The sequence below is a fragment of the Saccopteryx leptura genome, chromosome 5 (genome assembly GCF_036850995.1).
Source record: "Saccopteryx leptura isolate mSacLep1 chromosome 5, mSacLep1_pri_phased_curated, whole genome shotgun sequence".
In the NCBI taxonomy this organism is placed as follows: domain Eukaryota; kingdom Metazoa; phylum Chordata; class Mammalia; order Chiroptera; family Emballonuridae; genus Saccopteryx; species Saccopteryx leptura.
Genome location: NC_089507.1, coordinates 70,640,727 through 70,654,243, shown reverse-complemented (window position 1 = coordinate 70,654,243; position 13,517 = coordinate 70,640,727). Strand labels below are relative to the sequence as shown.

General features: G+C 39.3%; 1 protein-coding gene across 4 annotated transcripts in view; it reads right to left on the bottom strand.

Annotated features, from left to right (window-relative positions):
- HERC3 (HECT and RLD domain containing E3 ubiquitin protein ligase 3) overlaps positions 1-13,517 on the bottom strand; it is an 809,237-nt gene that overhangs the window by 77,632 nt on the left and 718,088 nt on the right. Inside the window, exons 13-17 of one of the 4 annotated variants that reach the window (XM_066384607.1) lie at positions 12,638-12,827; positions 10,844-11,007; positions 10,595-10,708; positions 1,413-1,436; positions 1,235-1,324 (exon numbers count right to left, since the gene is read on the bottom strand). In XM_066384607.1, the coding sequence (XP_066240704.1) occupies positions 1,235-1,324; positions 1,413-1,436; positions 10,595-10,708; positions 10,844-11,007; positions 12,638-12,827 (582 nt within the window). Of the gene's footprint in view, positions 1-1,232; positions 1,349-1,412; positions 1,437-10,594; positions 10,709-10,843; positions 11,008-11,044; positions 12,164-12,637; positions 12,828-13,517 lie in introns of those variants that run through there. The other 3 variants (XM_066384608.1, XM_066384609.1, XM_066384610.1) reach the window with 3 other exon arrangements.

Genomic DNA, 13,517 nt, shown 5'->3' with positions numbered 1-13,517 from the left:
AACTTTTCCAGTTAGATAAGTTACTATGTTTATAAAACACACAAATCTTTCTAATCTGAACCCAAAGAGATTAATTTAAACAGTCTGTGAATCATGTGATCCATAACCAGTCTCAGGAAAACTAATGTAGGCCCAAATAAGACTAAAGTTAATACAGTAATAGAAAAAACATGATGGAGAGTGAGTAAAAACCATGACTTTCAAAATGGCAGAATAAGAAACCTAATACAGTGGTACCTTGAGATACGAACAGACCAACATACAAATTTCTTTTTAAGATATGAGCTGCGACTCGGTTCCATTTTTGTTCGAGATCCGAGCGAAATTCCAAGGCATGAGTCGTGATTCGGGAAGCTGCCACTAGTTGGCGCATTGGCGCACGGGTCCAGGATAGGCAGTTTGATATACGAGTTGACTGACTTACGAGCTCCGTTACAGAATGAATTAAATTCGTATCTCAAGGTACCACTGTAATCACTTCTTAAACAGCTTTTTAATCTTTGAATAAAAACCTTCAAATTGTCAATATCAAGAACACATTACTGTGAAAACACACACACACACACACACACACACACACAGCTAGAGAGAAGCAGTAGGAATTGCTAGGTTTGAATTGATGATTTGCAAGTACCTTTGTAGGCTTTTCCAAACTAATTATATTTTATAATAAAAATGCATACTTAAAATAAATTGCTATAACTAAAGATTTAATTCAATGAGAAATTATCTCTCTATCTCTATCAGGGGTCAGCAGACAACTGGACCAAACCCATCTTGCTGCCTGTTTTTATCCAGCTCTTGAGCACACATGGTTTCTACACTTTTAAATTTTTGGAAAAGAAATAATACTTTGCATGTAAAAAGTATAGAAAACTCAAAGTTCACTGCACATAAAGTTTTATTGGAACGCCGCCATGCTCATTCAGTCATGTATTGCTACCGCTGCTTTTGTGCTACGACAAAGCCGAATAGTTGAGACAGACTGTGTGACCCATAAAGACTAAAATATTTACTATGTGGCCCATTATGGAAACGCTTGCCAACCCCTGATCTATGTAAATGCGTAATCATTTATATGTGTTGTATTCAAGTACTAAAAAAATTGTAATAGTTCTGAAAGTTAGAATGGCACTCAACAAAATATACTTTCTCCTATTAGTAAAAATTACAACTGAATGTGTAGGCTGAAAGAAGCACATAGTAAGAGGAAATAATTTTTAAACTCTGATACCTGCATCTGTAGTTCGGCATCTGTCTGTAACATTTTGGTCTTGGCTTGGGCATCAAAGATGAAAGGGTAGGAACAAAGTGTTACGGCATCCTAAATAAAACATAATTGGCAATGCTGTAGTATCCACAGAGGATACTGCTGGAAGAATATATAAGTAAATTAAAAAGATATCATTTACCTGTATTATTGATTGTCTAGCTTTCTGTATAAAGAAAAACAAAAAGTCTCTTATTTGAATTGCAAAATTTAAACATTACCCCCTACAAATGTAAATACAAATAACAAAATATAAACTATCTCACTATTTGGCCATGGAACTAACCCCATTTGAATGGCTGGCTGGATTTTAATGGAATAGAACAAATGTTTTGATGGACATAGACTGAAAAAGAAAAACTAAAACAATCTTTAAAATTTTTTAAAGAACTGTTACAGACCATTTCACCAACTGTATAATTCACAGCATTAATAGAATTCTCTTTTATAACAGAAACCTAATTCCAAAACAGAAATTTTAAAACCTTGATTTCAGAAATTACTTTTGCTGAGAAAATTAATGCAAATTTCATTTATGAGCATGTTATGACTCAGCACTTAAGCCAATTCTTGGCCTACAGGTCACTTCATCAATATGTAAATGAAATCTTAACAAACTTTGAGAAGGGAAATAACAGTAAATTTTAAAACCTACTTATTGGGGGAAAAATCTTTTCTGAAAGTTTTTTTTATGTTATGTAATAGACATTATTCATTAACTTAATAGAAACAAACATAATCATCAACAATATACATCATGTTGACCTGTAGTAATTTTTTTTTTCTTTTCTGAAGCTGGAAACGGGGAGGCAGTCAGACAGACTCCCGCATGCGCCCGACCGGGATCCACCCGGCACGCCCACCAGGGGGCGATGCTCTGCCCATCCGGGGTGTCGCTCTGTCGCGACCAGAGCCATTCTAGCACCTGAGGCAAAGGCCACAGAGCCATCCTCAACGCCTGGGCCAACTTTGCTCCAATGGAGCCTCGGCTGCGGGAGGGGAAGAGAAAGAGAGAGAGAGAGAGAGAGAGAGAGAGAGAGAGGAAGGAGAGGGGAGGGGTGGAGAAGCAGATGGGTGCCTCTCCTGTGTGCCCTGGCCGGGAATCAAAGCTGGGACTTCGCATGCCAGGCCGACACTCTACCACTGAGCCAACCGGCCAGGGCCAGTAATTTTTCTCAAATGGAAAACTCTGGATTTATTCTCAGAGACCTGAGAGTGCTATCCACATTTTTAAATTTTGTTGGGTTTTTTTATATAAATAAAATCCTAAACAAAATCAATAGAAAAAATTCAGAATGACCCCCTTATAATGGTGTGTCACCATATAATTTGCATTTATTTTAATGGTTGCACCGATTATACTTAATGGTCCAAGAGTAATAAGAAAAGGAAAAAAAGCAATCTTTCTTGGTAAGTAATGCGTTTGCACAAGGGACAGAGCTGCTCTAGCTCTCTGCATTAATGAAGGCTTAATAGCATCTAAAAGGAAGAAAGAGAGCTGAGTCATCCCAGGGTGAATGGAACAGGCCTTGGCCTGACAGCAGGAGTCCTGTGAATGCATGGATGGGTGGAGCAACACACTGATGCTTCTCTCTCCCCTCTCCTCTCTCTCTAAAAGTCAATAAATAAAAAAAATATTTTTAAAAGTCACAATGTAAGTGGGGTTTGGTTTCAGTGAGGCTATCAATGTTTTATTGATTTTAGAGTTTTGTTTGTATCTAATTTGTAAATTTGGTTCAGTTTTATAATTGTTTAAACGTTATATAAGAAGTATCTAATTTCTTTCATGTTTATGTATAGTCCAATGAAATCATTTAATAGCAATTTTAAATAAAATCTACCCTGTTTATCCTTTAGAAACAGGTTCCTTTATGGATCTTGGAATATTTCTCGGGACTGAAGAACAATTGAAGAGACAATTCAAGTTCAGTAGACAAGGTATAAAATCATGTATATATATCCAGGCTAATTTGACTGACTCTCATGCCTACATATCTAATTACTTTGAATTTAGAATTGAAATCACTAAAATAAAACACACATAAGCCATAAAACAACACTCTAGAAAATTATCTTCCAGTCTAAGTACCTACAAATGGTATAAGTATCCTGGAAAAGTAGATTTTAAACTGGTGCCAATATTCAGAATTTTAGACTCTTCATCTCAGAAAAAATTATTTTATTTTGAGCATGATTTGTTTATTCTCAAAAGAAAAGGAATACCTTTAATCTGTTCCTTGTTGGGCAAATGAGTTTGTAAAATTTGTATTTTTTGAGTTTGCTCACTTTGTTAAAAAATGGCGCTGGGCAGCCACATGTGTGTGCTTGCCCTCAGAGCAGGGCACTTGATTGCAAATAGCGAATTGCATTCCTGCTTGGGAGGGGCCATTGTTTTGCTATTATTTGCTGGAGGAAGGGTCTTCGTGGGCCCAGGCAGTTTTGAGGGGAGAGCAGAGAGCATGCAGAGTGCTGAAGAAGAAGCCAGTTTTGCAGGGAGAGAGGAGGTGTGCAGATGAGGAACCAGAACTGAGGGGCTTTGTGAGCTCTGCTGAGACTGGTGGGCCTTTGATTCTAGGAGGAACCAGAGAAGATTCTCCTGATTGTGGAACTGGAGAATGTGTCAGGGCTTTGGGAGCCCTGAATGAAAGGGAGTGTTTTCCCTGTGTTTGTTTGTCGGCCGTCGGCCGGTGTGAGACTTTAATAAAGAAATGGCCCATCATCCTCCAGCTCTGCTGTTTCTTTACTGTCTGCCCGAATTCAATGGGAACCTGCATGTGAGTGTCCATGACACAGTGGCCGCTGGCCATACATCTGGCATAGTTTGCAGCAAGATTCAGATCAGATTGGTATGGAGCAGCCACTGCCCTTGAGGGGTGGGGTAGAAGACTGGTTGCTTTTATGGTTCCCATGGCTGCCTTCTGGGGACTGTGGGCTGGCTGATTTTTTACAGCTCTGCAAGAAGAAACCGAGAGCTCTGTGCAAGAGGCTGCCCAAGGCCTGAAAACTGAGCAGCAGCAATGGAAGGAATTGGAATGGCCACAGGAGAAAGAGATGCAGATCCTGGAACTGGAGCGAGCACTGGAGGAGGACACATGGGTTCGTGAGCTGCAGTTTGCCCTGGAAGTTGAATGCTGGCAGAAGCAGTTGTTGGAGGGACAACTGTGGGTTCAGCTTCACGAGAGCCGGCAGCCACTGGAGCCTAAGATGTAGTCGTGCCGGTGGAGTGGCTCTGAGTCAGTGTAAGCATTTCCAGCTCCTCTTCTGAGGATGAGAAAACTTGGGTTGAGACTGCCACCCACAGATCGCAGAAGGTAAAAACCCTGCAGCAAAGAGTATCTACAAAGCCCCTGGTAGGTTTGCGATTGTGGAACATAGGGGTGGATGGCAGCATGATCTCTGGAGCGAAGGTGGAAATGTTGGCCACCATTGCCATGTGTTCCTTTTTGGGGCAGCATCTTAACAGCTGCCAAGATGGCAGGGATGAGGGGGGAGGCTGGAGACCCCCTGTGCATGGTCTGACTTTTGCATTGTGACCAGAGAGGTCACCAGCTCTCTTGTTAGATGGACATGCAGCTTTTGGGTAATATAAGAGACCTCAAAGGTGGGGGCGGCTCTGGTGGAGGCCCTCCTGCACCGGGAAGCTTTTCATCCAGTTGGAGAGAAGCTCCAAGGACATTGTGAGCTTTGGGCAGAGTGCTCAGAGAGACACGGTGAAGGCACCTTTGTAATTGTTGAAACTGTATGACTTGTACTGTTACTGTAATTTATTTGTATAATGTACCTCATTCCTTGCATAGGAATGCCTGTGGTGTGGATTGCTAAGTGAGCAAAAGAGGTGGAATGTTGGGCAAATGAGTTTGTAAAATTTATATTTTTTGAGTTTCCTCACTTTTATTGTTAAAAAAATGGTACTGGGCAGTCACGTGTGTGCTTGCCCTCAGAGCAGGGCAGTTGATTGCAAATTGCAGATCGCACTCCTGCTTGGGAGGGGCCATTGCTTTACTAATGTTTTCTGGAGGAGGAGTCGTTGTGGGCCCAGCCAGTGTTTTGCAGGGAGAGCAGAGAGAATGCAGAGTGCTGAAGAAGCCAGTTTTGCAGGGGGAGGGAATGTGTGCAGATGAGGAACCAGAACTGAGGGGCTTTGCGAGCTCCGCTGACACTGGTGGGGCCTTTGATTCTAGGAGGAACCGGAGAAGATTCTCCTGGTTATGGAACTGGAGAATACATCAGGGCTATAGGAGCCCTGAATGAAGGGAAAGTGTTTTCCCTATGTGTTTGCTCGTCGGCGGGTGTGAGACTTTAATAAATGAATGGCCCACCATCCTCTGAATCTGCTGTTTCTTTACCGTCTGCCCGAATTCAATGAAAACCTGCATATGAATGGCCACGATGGCGGCAGCCACTGGCCATACATTGGCCTATAAAACAAGATGAAACTTTGAACACTTCAAATGTAAAAATGACTATAGAAGAAATGATAACAGTGACTGTAAAAACAGTTGTTGGCATTATAGTGCCCCAGTATACCTAGTATTTTAAATACGGGTATTTTTGTTGGTGCAATATAGAGGTGGGGCAAAAGTAGGTTTACAGGTGTGAGTGCATGAAACACAGTTTATTCTGTATTATTATTGTATTATTCTCCACACAAACAACTGTATTATTCTCCACACAAACAATTGTATTATTCTCCACACAAAGAACTGTAAACCTACTTTTGCCCCCACCCAGTAATTATTTCAGACATCAAACAACAGCTTTGTCTGTATTACTTGACTCTCTCCAGTCCCACTACAGTTCTCTCTACCATCCCCTCCCTGAAAACCCCACCATGAGCCCTCCTTCTATGGCTCTTATTCCCTCCCTCACTCCTTATTCCCTCCCTCACTCCTTGCCTAACCCCTCCCCAACCTCTGGCAGAGTCCAGTTTTAGAAGAGAGCTGGAATCTGTTCTAGAGAAGGAGAGGAGTTATCACAGGCAGGGTCATCCCACTCTCAGTTGAGTGGCTGGCTGGAAAGAAATCTAAAGCTGCCTCCATTAGGAACCAGAGTCAAGGCCACAGAGCTGGTGGTCCAGAAGACCCCCCTCCCAGGGAGGAGCGCAGTGCCAGCTCTAAGGAAGGGAAAGATGGAAAGGCTGTTCCATCAAAAGAAGCACCAGACCTATATGAAGGTCTATAAAACACTTATAGACTTTTTATAAGGCTGTGAGTTTTTGTATTTGAAATACAATAATTTCACTGACTTTTATTTTGTGAATGCTGACTATTTCAGAAATAGTATTAGTACTGGCATTTCCACATTACATAAGATAAATACTGAAACAGCTGTGTTATGATTTGCTTCATGACTGCTCTCCCTAATCTAGAAGGATACATATGAACTGCCATGTGACCCCCTCTGAGGGGCTGCTTGTCCTGGGCCGATCATTCCTCCAAAACAGTCTCACAAAATTAGAGTTAGCAAAGCACTGGTGGATCACATTTCAAATATTTCTGCTTGAAGTTGCCTTGTGACATTAGATCATTTTTTAAAGTATATAAAATTTGAAGCAATCGACAAGTATATGGTACAGAATTGAAGAACTGGGAATATCTTTTTTTTTTTATTCCAAATCAACATTTCCTAAATATGACTGTGACCTGGGACAGGAGGCATGGCACAAATACCTATCATGCCAAGAAGGAAACACAGGAGCCTCTGCTGTAGGGCCTGCCTGCCACCACGTGTTCCTATACCCACCATGGGCAAACCTAGCTTCCTGCCGTCACTGAATGCTGAGGCAAAAACATTTGCATCCTCTCACCATGCACAATAATGGCACTCAGAGCCAAATCACTGCCCCCTTCTGACACATATGATTAGTTTTTATTTTTGAAGCATTTACTCTGTACCATTAACTTTCTGACTGTGCTGCTCTCTATGGGAGCCCACAAAGTCACTAATTTTTGTTATTTGATTTTCAAGTGGATGTTGGTAGCTTATTAATGGAAATAACAAGTCACTACCACCTCTTTCTTTAAAATGAGCAAAAATCATCCACATCACAATGTCTTTTTGTGTTCCACAGCTCTTTGTACATGTATTATTTATGTATATGCCTTTGTAATTCCCTTTTCACTGTTTGTACTGAACGCCCTACAGCGGTGACCACAATGTTCTGTACATGTCCCTGCCCCCAACTAACAGGCACGCAATATATGTGAGGTGCCAAGAACTGCTTACTGTAATTACTGAGGGCTTATTATATGGCAAGTGAAGCACTCTGCCAAGTAAGGCCTTTCTATTCCTTTAAGTCTTACAATACTGTTATAATTCTCATTTACAAATGAGGATGTTAGGCCTATAGAAATTAAGTAACTTGTCTAGGGTCACACAGGTAAGGAGGCCAGAATTGAGACAAGTTCTTTCTGATTAAAGCATGTGTTTTGAACTACCTGCTGTACTGCCTCAGCTATTACCAAGCCCAAAATTTTTATTGTGGTAAATATAAAATGGAATATTAGTTCACCATTAAAAAAAATAATGGAAATCCTGCTATTTGCTAAAACATGGGTGAACCTAATGGGCATTATGCGAAGTAAAATAAGCCAGAGAAAGGCAAAATACTGTATGGTGTCACTTATACATAGAATCTAAAAAAAAAAAATTAAAAAGAAAAAAGCCAATCTTATAGAAACAGAAGACTGACGGTTTCCAGGGGCAAGAGGGTGGGAAGATGGGGAGACATAGATCAAAGGGTAGAATTCTGTTATAAGCTCTGAGGAGCTAATGTACAGTATGGTAACTAGTTAATAATACTATATTGCATATTTTGAAGTTGCTAAGAGAATAAATTTTAAAAGTTTTCATCACAAGAAAAAATATCCGAAACTATGTGTGGTGACAGACGGTAACTCTACTGAATCATTATGTTATACTAATATAATGTCATATGTCAGTTATAACTTAAAAGAATGGTTAAAAAACATACAAATTTATATATAAAATGGCTTTAGCAACTCAGGTTAAAATCCAATATATCAAGAAATTGAAACTTTAATTTCTAAAAGTACTGTACAATAAAAAAATTCCACAGAAATCACAAAAGTTCACACAGTAATTTTCTATCCTTCTATAATAACTACCTTAAATTACTGAAGAGCACATGAAGACCTATATTTACTTACTAAATGTTAAGAAAAAGAAACTATTAAAAAGTTGTAAAAGTCGTTCGCTTAACCTCCTTTCAGAGACTACAGTCATGACAATCTAGATTTTTTAAAATTTATTTTTCTTCTTTCCTAAGTGAGAGGAGGGGAAATAGAGAGACAGATTCCTGCATGTACCCCGACTGGGATCTACCCAGCAAACCCCGTCTGGCGCCTATGCTCTGCCCATTTGCAGCCATGCTCCCAACTGAGCTATTTTTAGCACCTCAGGCAGTGGCTACACGAAGCCATCCTCAGTGACTGGGGTCAATGTGCTGGAACCAATCAAGCCACGGCTGCAGGAGGATAAGAGAGAAGGGGGGGGGGAGAAGGAGAGGGGTAGAGAAGCAGATGGTAATTTCTCCTATGTGCCATGACCAGGAATTGAACCTGGGACATCCACACACTGGGCTGATATGATAATCTACAATTTAACACCAGTAATTTCTTTTTCAGTGGCAAAAAGAGTTAGAATTCATTAGAATTATCCTATTCAGCATCAAGTCTGAGAAAGTGTTGATTAGAAGTCAGAAGAATTGGCTTTTACGGTTAAATTGGTGAAAAAATTGTTTAACTTCTCTGAGTCTCCACTTCTTCACCAGAAAACAAAGCTGTTGGCCTAAATAATTCATAAGCCTTATTTCAGCTCTTAGCATTTCATTATTTAATTAATAGTATTTTCATATGAATTGGTAAATCAAAAAAAGTTAATCTTTTTAGAATTTCTAAATTAGCAGGTGAAAGCATAGTTCATTGCTAGCCTCCATGTTAAATTTCCCATGAATACCTACTTAGAAGAATCTAATCCACTTTTATTGAAAAGTGTTTTGTTTTTTTCAAGGTAATTATAAAATCTTAATAAAAACAATATTGTGTCTAATATTAATCATCTATTATTTATTTAACAAAGAAAATAATCTTGCTTGATTAAATAAAGCTGTTTAAATACCTTGCTTTTGGAAACCACTATTTACTTCAAAATACCCTACAGGGAAAATACTGCCTAAATGTTGTTGATAAATCTATTAACATAGGTGAGATAAATCTATTAAAATATAAAATTGAGGTGAGCAACAATTCACCTCAAATGCATCTGCCATGCATGGTTTCACTAAATATTATAACCAAATTATCACTGTTTTCTGAAATAACTCAAATTTACATATACTCCACAGATAGGGGGTCCTATAAAGCCTTACATATATCTCAAGCCAGTGTAATCAAACTGAGAAGTTCTTGCCAAGTCATGGGTGGGTGGGAGGAATCTGCACGCATTTCCTTGGATGGTATTTCTAATATACCGTGAGAAGTAGGTCAGGGATAAGTGACATTTTTACTCACATAATCCTAAATCAGAGGCGGCCTACAGAGTTCAGGCAGCTGAATAAGATGACTGAAGTAGGATAGCTATTAGAAGATGATACTTAGCAAATGTCCTTTCCTCAATGTCAAAGTCAAGCTGCAGTGGAGAATGTGGCATACAGAAATCCTGTCTAAAGAGCCTCTATTGAACTCCAGCTATCCGGTGCCATCTGGGAAGACAGGTCATGTTGCCAGATGTTCCAAGTTTCAAGAAAAGCTAAAAATTCAATTTTATATGTCCTGACATTTTTTAATTGTGGTAAAAGACACAACAAAGTTTACTCTCTTTACCATTTTAAAGTATACAGTTTGGTAATGTTAAATACATTTGCATTATTATGCAATGATCTCCAAAACTTTTCCAACTTGCAAACCTACAACTCTATATGCATTATGCAACTCCCCATTTCTCCGCCCCCCAGACCCTGGCCACCACAAGTCTATACTGCTCATAAAAACTAGAGGATTTTTTATTGCTTCATATTCATTGAGTTTGACTACTTTAGATACCTTGATTTTTTTTCACATTGGCAACTAATTAATATTTATACCATTGGGTGTGACTACCCATTTATGACTCCTTATGATCCTTTGTGATTACTTCAAGCACTTCAAAGTTTCGAGAATGAAAAAGCCAGTGGATAAATCACAGCTGTGACACTAACACCAAAGTCAAGGACAAATTATAGAGCCCAGATGTGTTTTCCTAATCTTTAACCTGTACTCAGAAAAAAGACGAAAGCTGTAAGATACGGTTTACATGAAGTCTTACCATGCCTGCTTGATGCAAGAACCACATGAGATAGTCTTCCTGAATGTCCACAAGACTGGAAATCTCAGGAATGTAAAATGCATCATATTCCACATGCTTCACTTTAAGATTTACCTGATGAAAAACAAAACAAGGACAACTAAAACCTAGACAACTGAAAAAGGACTTCACATAGAACATCTCAGTAGGACATGTGGCCCTCCCATCTATCGATCAGCCTTCTCCCCACTGGTTCCACTCAATGTTTACCTTATATAACTTCTCCAAGAGCTTGAGAGCTGCTGTAATATAGTTGTTAAACAGTACAGGAATTAAGAATGTCTTTCTTCCTCTCAGGAGATAAACAACTGTACCTTTATAGAGGTTTACCAGCTTCATGAAATATTTCGGGCATACCTGAGACCACCAGTTATCTTTAGAAAGAAAACACATATTTCAACATATAATCTTGATATTTTTGCCTCGAGTATTTACATCTTTGCCTATGGCACAATTTTTCCCTCAAAGACTCATCCAGAAGGCTAATCTAAAATTTCAATTCCACGGGTAAATGTGGACATAACTCTGGGCAGGAGCAGTCATATGTTCTAGCCCTGTCAGCCCTCTTCTGAACCACCACACCTAAATCCTGAACCAGGGATGCCAATGACATGTACCAGGACAGCATCTATATGACAACCATTCCATCCTTACGGGAGGTATAATGAGTTCAATAACTACTATTTCAGCTTTTCTCCAAACCATGCTTTCTCATACCCAACAAGAAAATGATACCATTGACTTCTACTTTGTCAGAAATAAATTCAGCCATACTGAAATATTTAAAATATTAAATAATATGATGTCTGAGATTTTTTTTAAAAATTCCAGCAAAAATGAAAAGGTGGTGGTAAGGGAATAAAAACAAAAAGGGAAAAATGTTGATATTCATTATTTGATGGATTTTTGTAGCATTCTCTCTACTTTGGGGTATTCTTTTCAGTTTAAATTTCTATTAGAAGTTTAAAAATTCAGTATAAAACTGAACCATGTGGATTGCTTCGTGCCATCCTACCTGAAAAAATTAAAATGAAAAAAATAACAAAAAACCTCAAAACTTAAACATTAGGTACTACACTCCTTCATAAATTGCCATCTCTTTACCTCATAGTCTACTAGCCTAAAAAATATGCTCCAAAGGGCTCTTGATCTTAAAAAATAATAAGGGCTAACATATTGCCAGTGCTTTCATTATTATTTGGTGTTCTATCTTCTGCAAAGGTGGAAGCAATAGAAGCCAGTCATCCATCCTCAGGAGAACAGGTCTCTTCACTCACGGGGAGACCACACCCAGGGGAACACCTGCTCTTACGGAACACAGAAGTTACTGAGCTGTAGTGAACACCTCCAAAAAAATTTACCAGGGAAAAAAAAGGAAAAAGCCAGGAGACAGACTTTCTGCACTTGATTAATAAAAACATCTCAGGCGCTACTCCCATGAGAGACACTCTTCAATTCACTGAGGAACGGAAGGTTCTTATCTCAGCAAAGTGTCCGTAGCCTGCAAAAATCAGTGTGCACTCAACTGTCCTAAAAAAGAAAAACAAAACAAATATTTGGTAAGTCTCCACTAGGTCATTTTCTTCCTCTCCTTTTCTGGAGACCTGTGTGTCACCAAAACTATGCATTTCACTCCCACCCCCTGAGACGGGAACAGGAGTAAGAGCAACAGAGGGACATTAGATTTTGAGGCACTATTAACTACTAGCGAGTATAGGGGAAGAAACAAAGCTGGATAATTTAACTTTGTGAATATTTAAAAATCAAGACGCATTGGGTGTGAATCATTTCAAATAACCAAAATAATGGTTCAATTTGTTCAAATTTCAAATATGGCTATTTAGAAATTAATAGCAGAGATTAAAAAAAAAAGGTTAAAATGTTAAGGAAATTAAATGGCAACACATAGATGCTTGGATCTCAATCCATCAAGAGCTAGTAGTTACACCAATAAAATAAAATAAAAACCCACAAAACCACTAGTATTAAGTTTAGCAAATTCACCTAATACTTTGCTAGGATTTGTATCCAGCCGCAGAATGGCCATAGCCAGAGGAATAGTCAACGTGATGTAATATTTGGAATCCTGGAGTAGAGGAAACTCAGGTAGTATTAAATAGATTCGCATAGCTTCAACATCTGGTGGCGAACTTGACAGCTGAGGAATCAGGCAACTTTCAAAGCTGTTTAAGATCTGTATGAGAGAAAAGAGTATTGAGCAATTCAAGCATACATGAAATCTAGTTACCTTATCTCTAATTCATAGCTATTTGATAGACTCTCAACTCTCATTCACTGCATGCACTGGGGACCTCCCTAAGAGTCAGCTCTAGGTGTTCAGGATACATCAGTGAAAAAATAAAAGCCAGCCTGACCAGGCGGTGGCGCAGTGGATAGAGCGCCGGACTGGGATGTGGAAGGACCCAGGTTCGAGACCCCGAGGTCGCCAGCTTGAGCGCGGGCTCATATGGTGTGAGCAAAAAGCTCACCAGCTTGGACCCAAGGTCGCTGACTCGAGTCGCTGACTCGAGCAAGGGGTTACTCGGTCTGCTGAAGGCCCACGGGCAAGGCACTTATGAGAAAGCAATCAATGAACAACTAGGGTGTTGCAACCAAAAACTGATGATTGATGCTTCTCATTTCTTTCCATTCCTGTCTGTCTGTCCCTGTCTATCCCTCTCTCTGACTCTCGCTCTGTCTCTGAAATAAATTTAATAAATAAATAAATAAATAAATAAATAAATAAAAGCCAAAGATCCTGCCCATGCAGACCTTAAACTCTGGAGGGGCATTTCCTTAGAAAGATTTGGGCCAGAAAGAAAGCTGAAGGTAAGTCAAATTTCCAAAGTGAATATTTTAGAATTAAGATTTATACAACACCTTT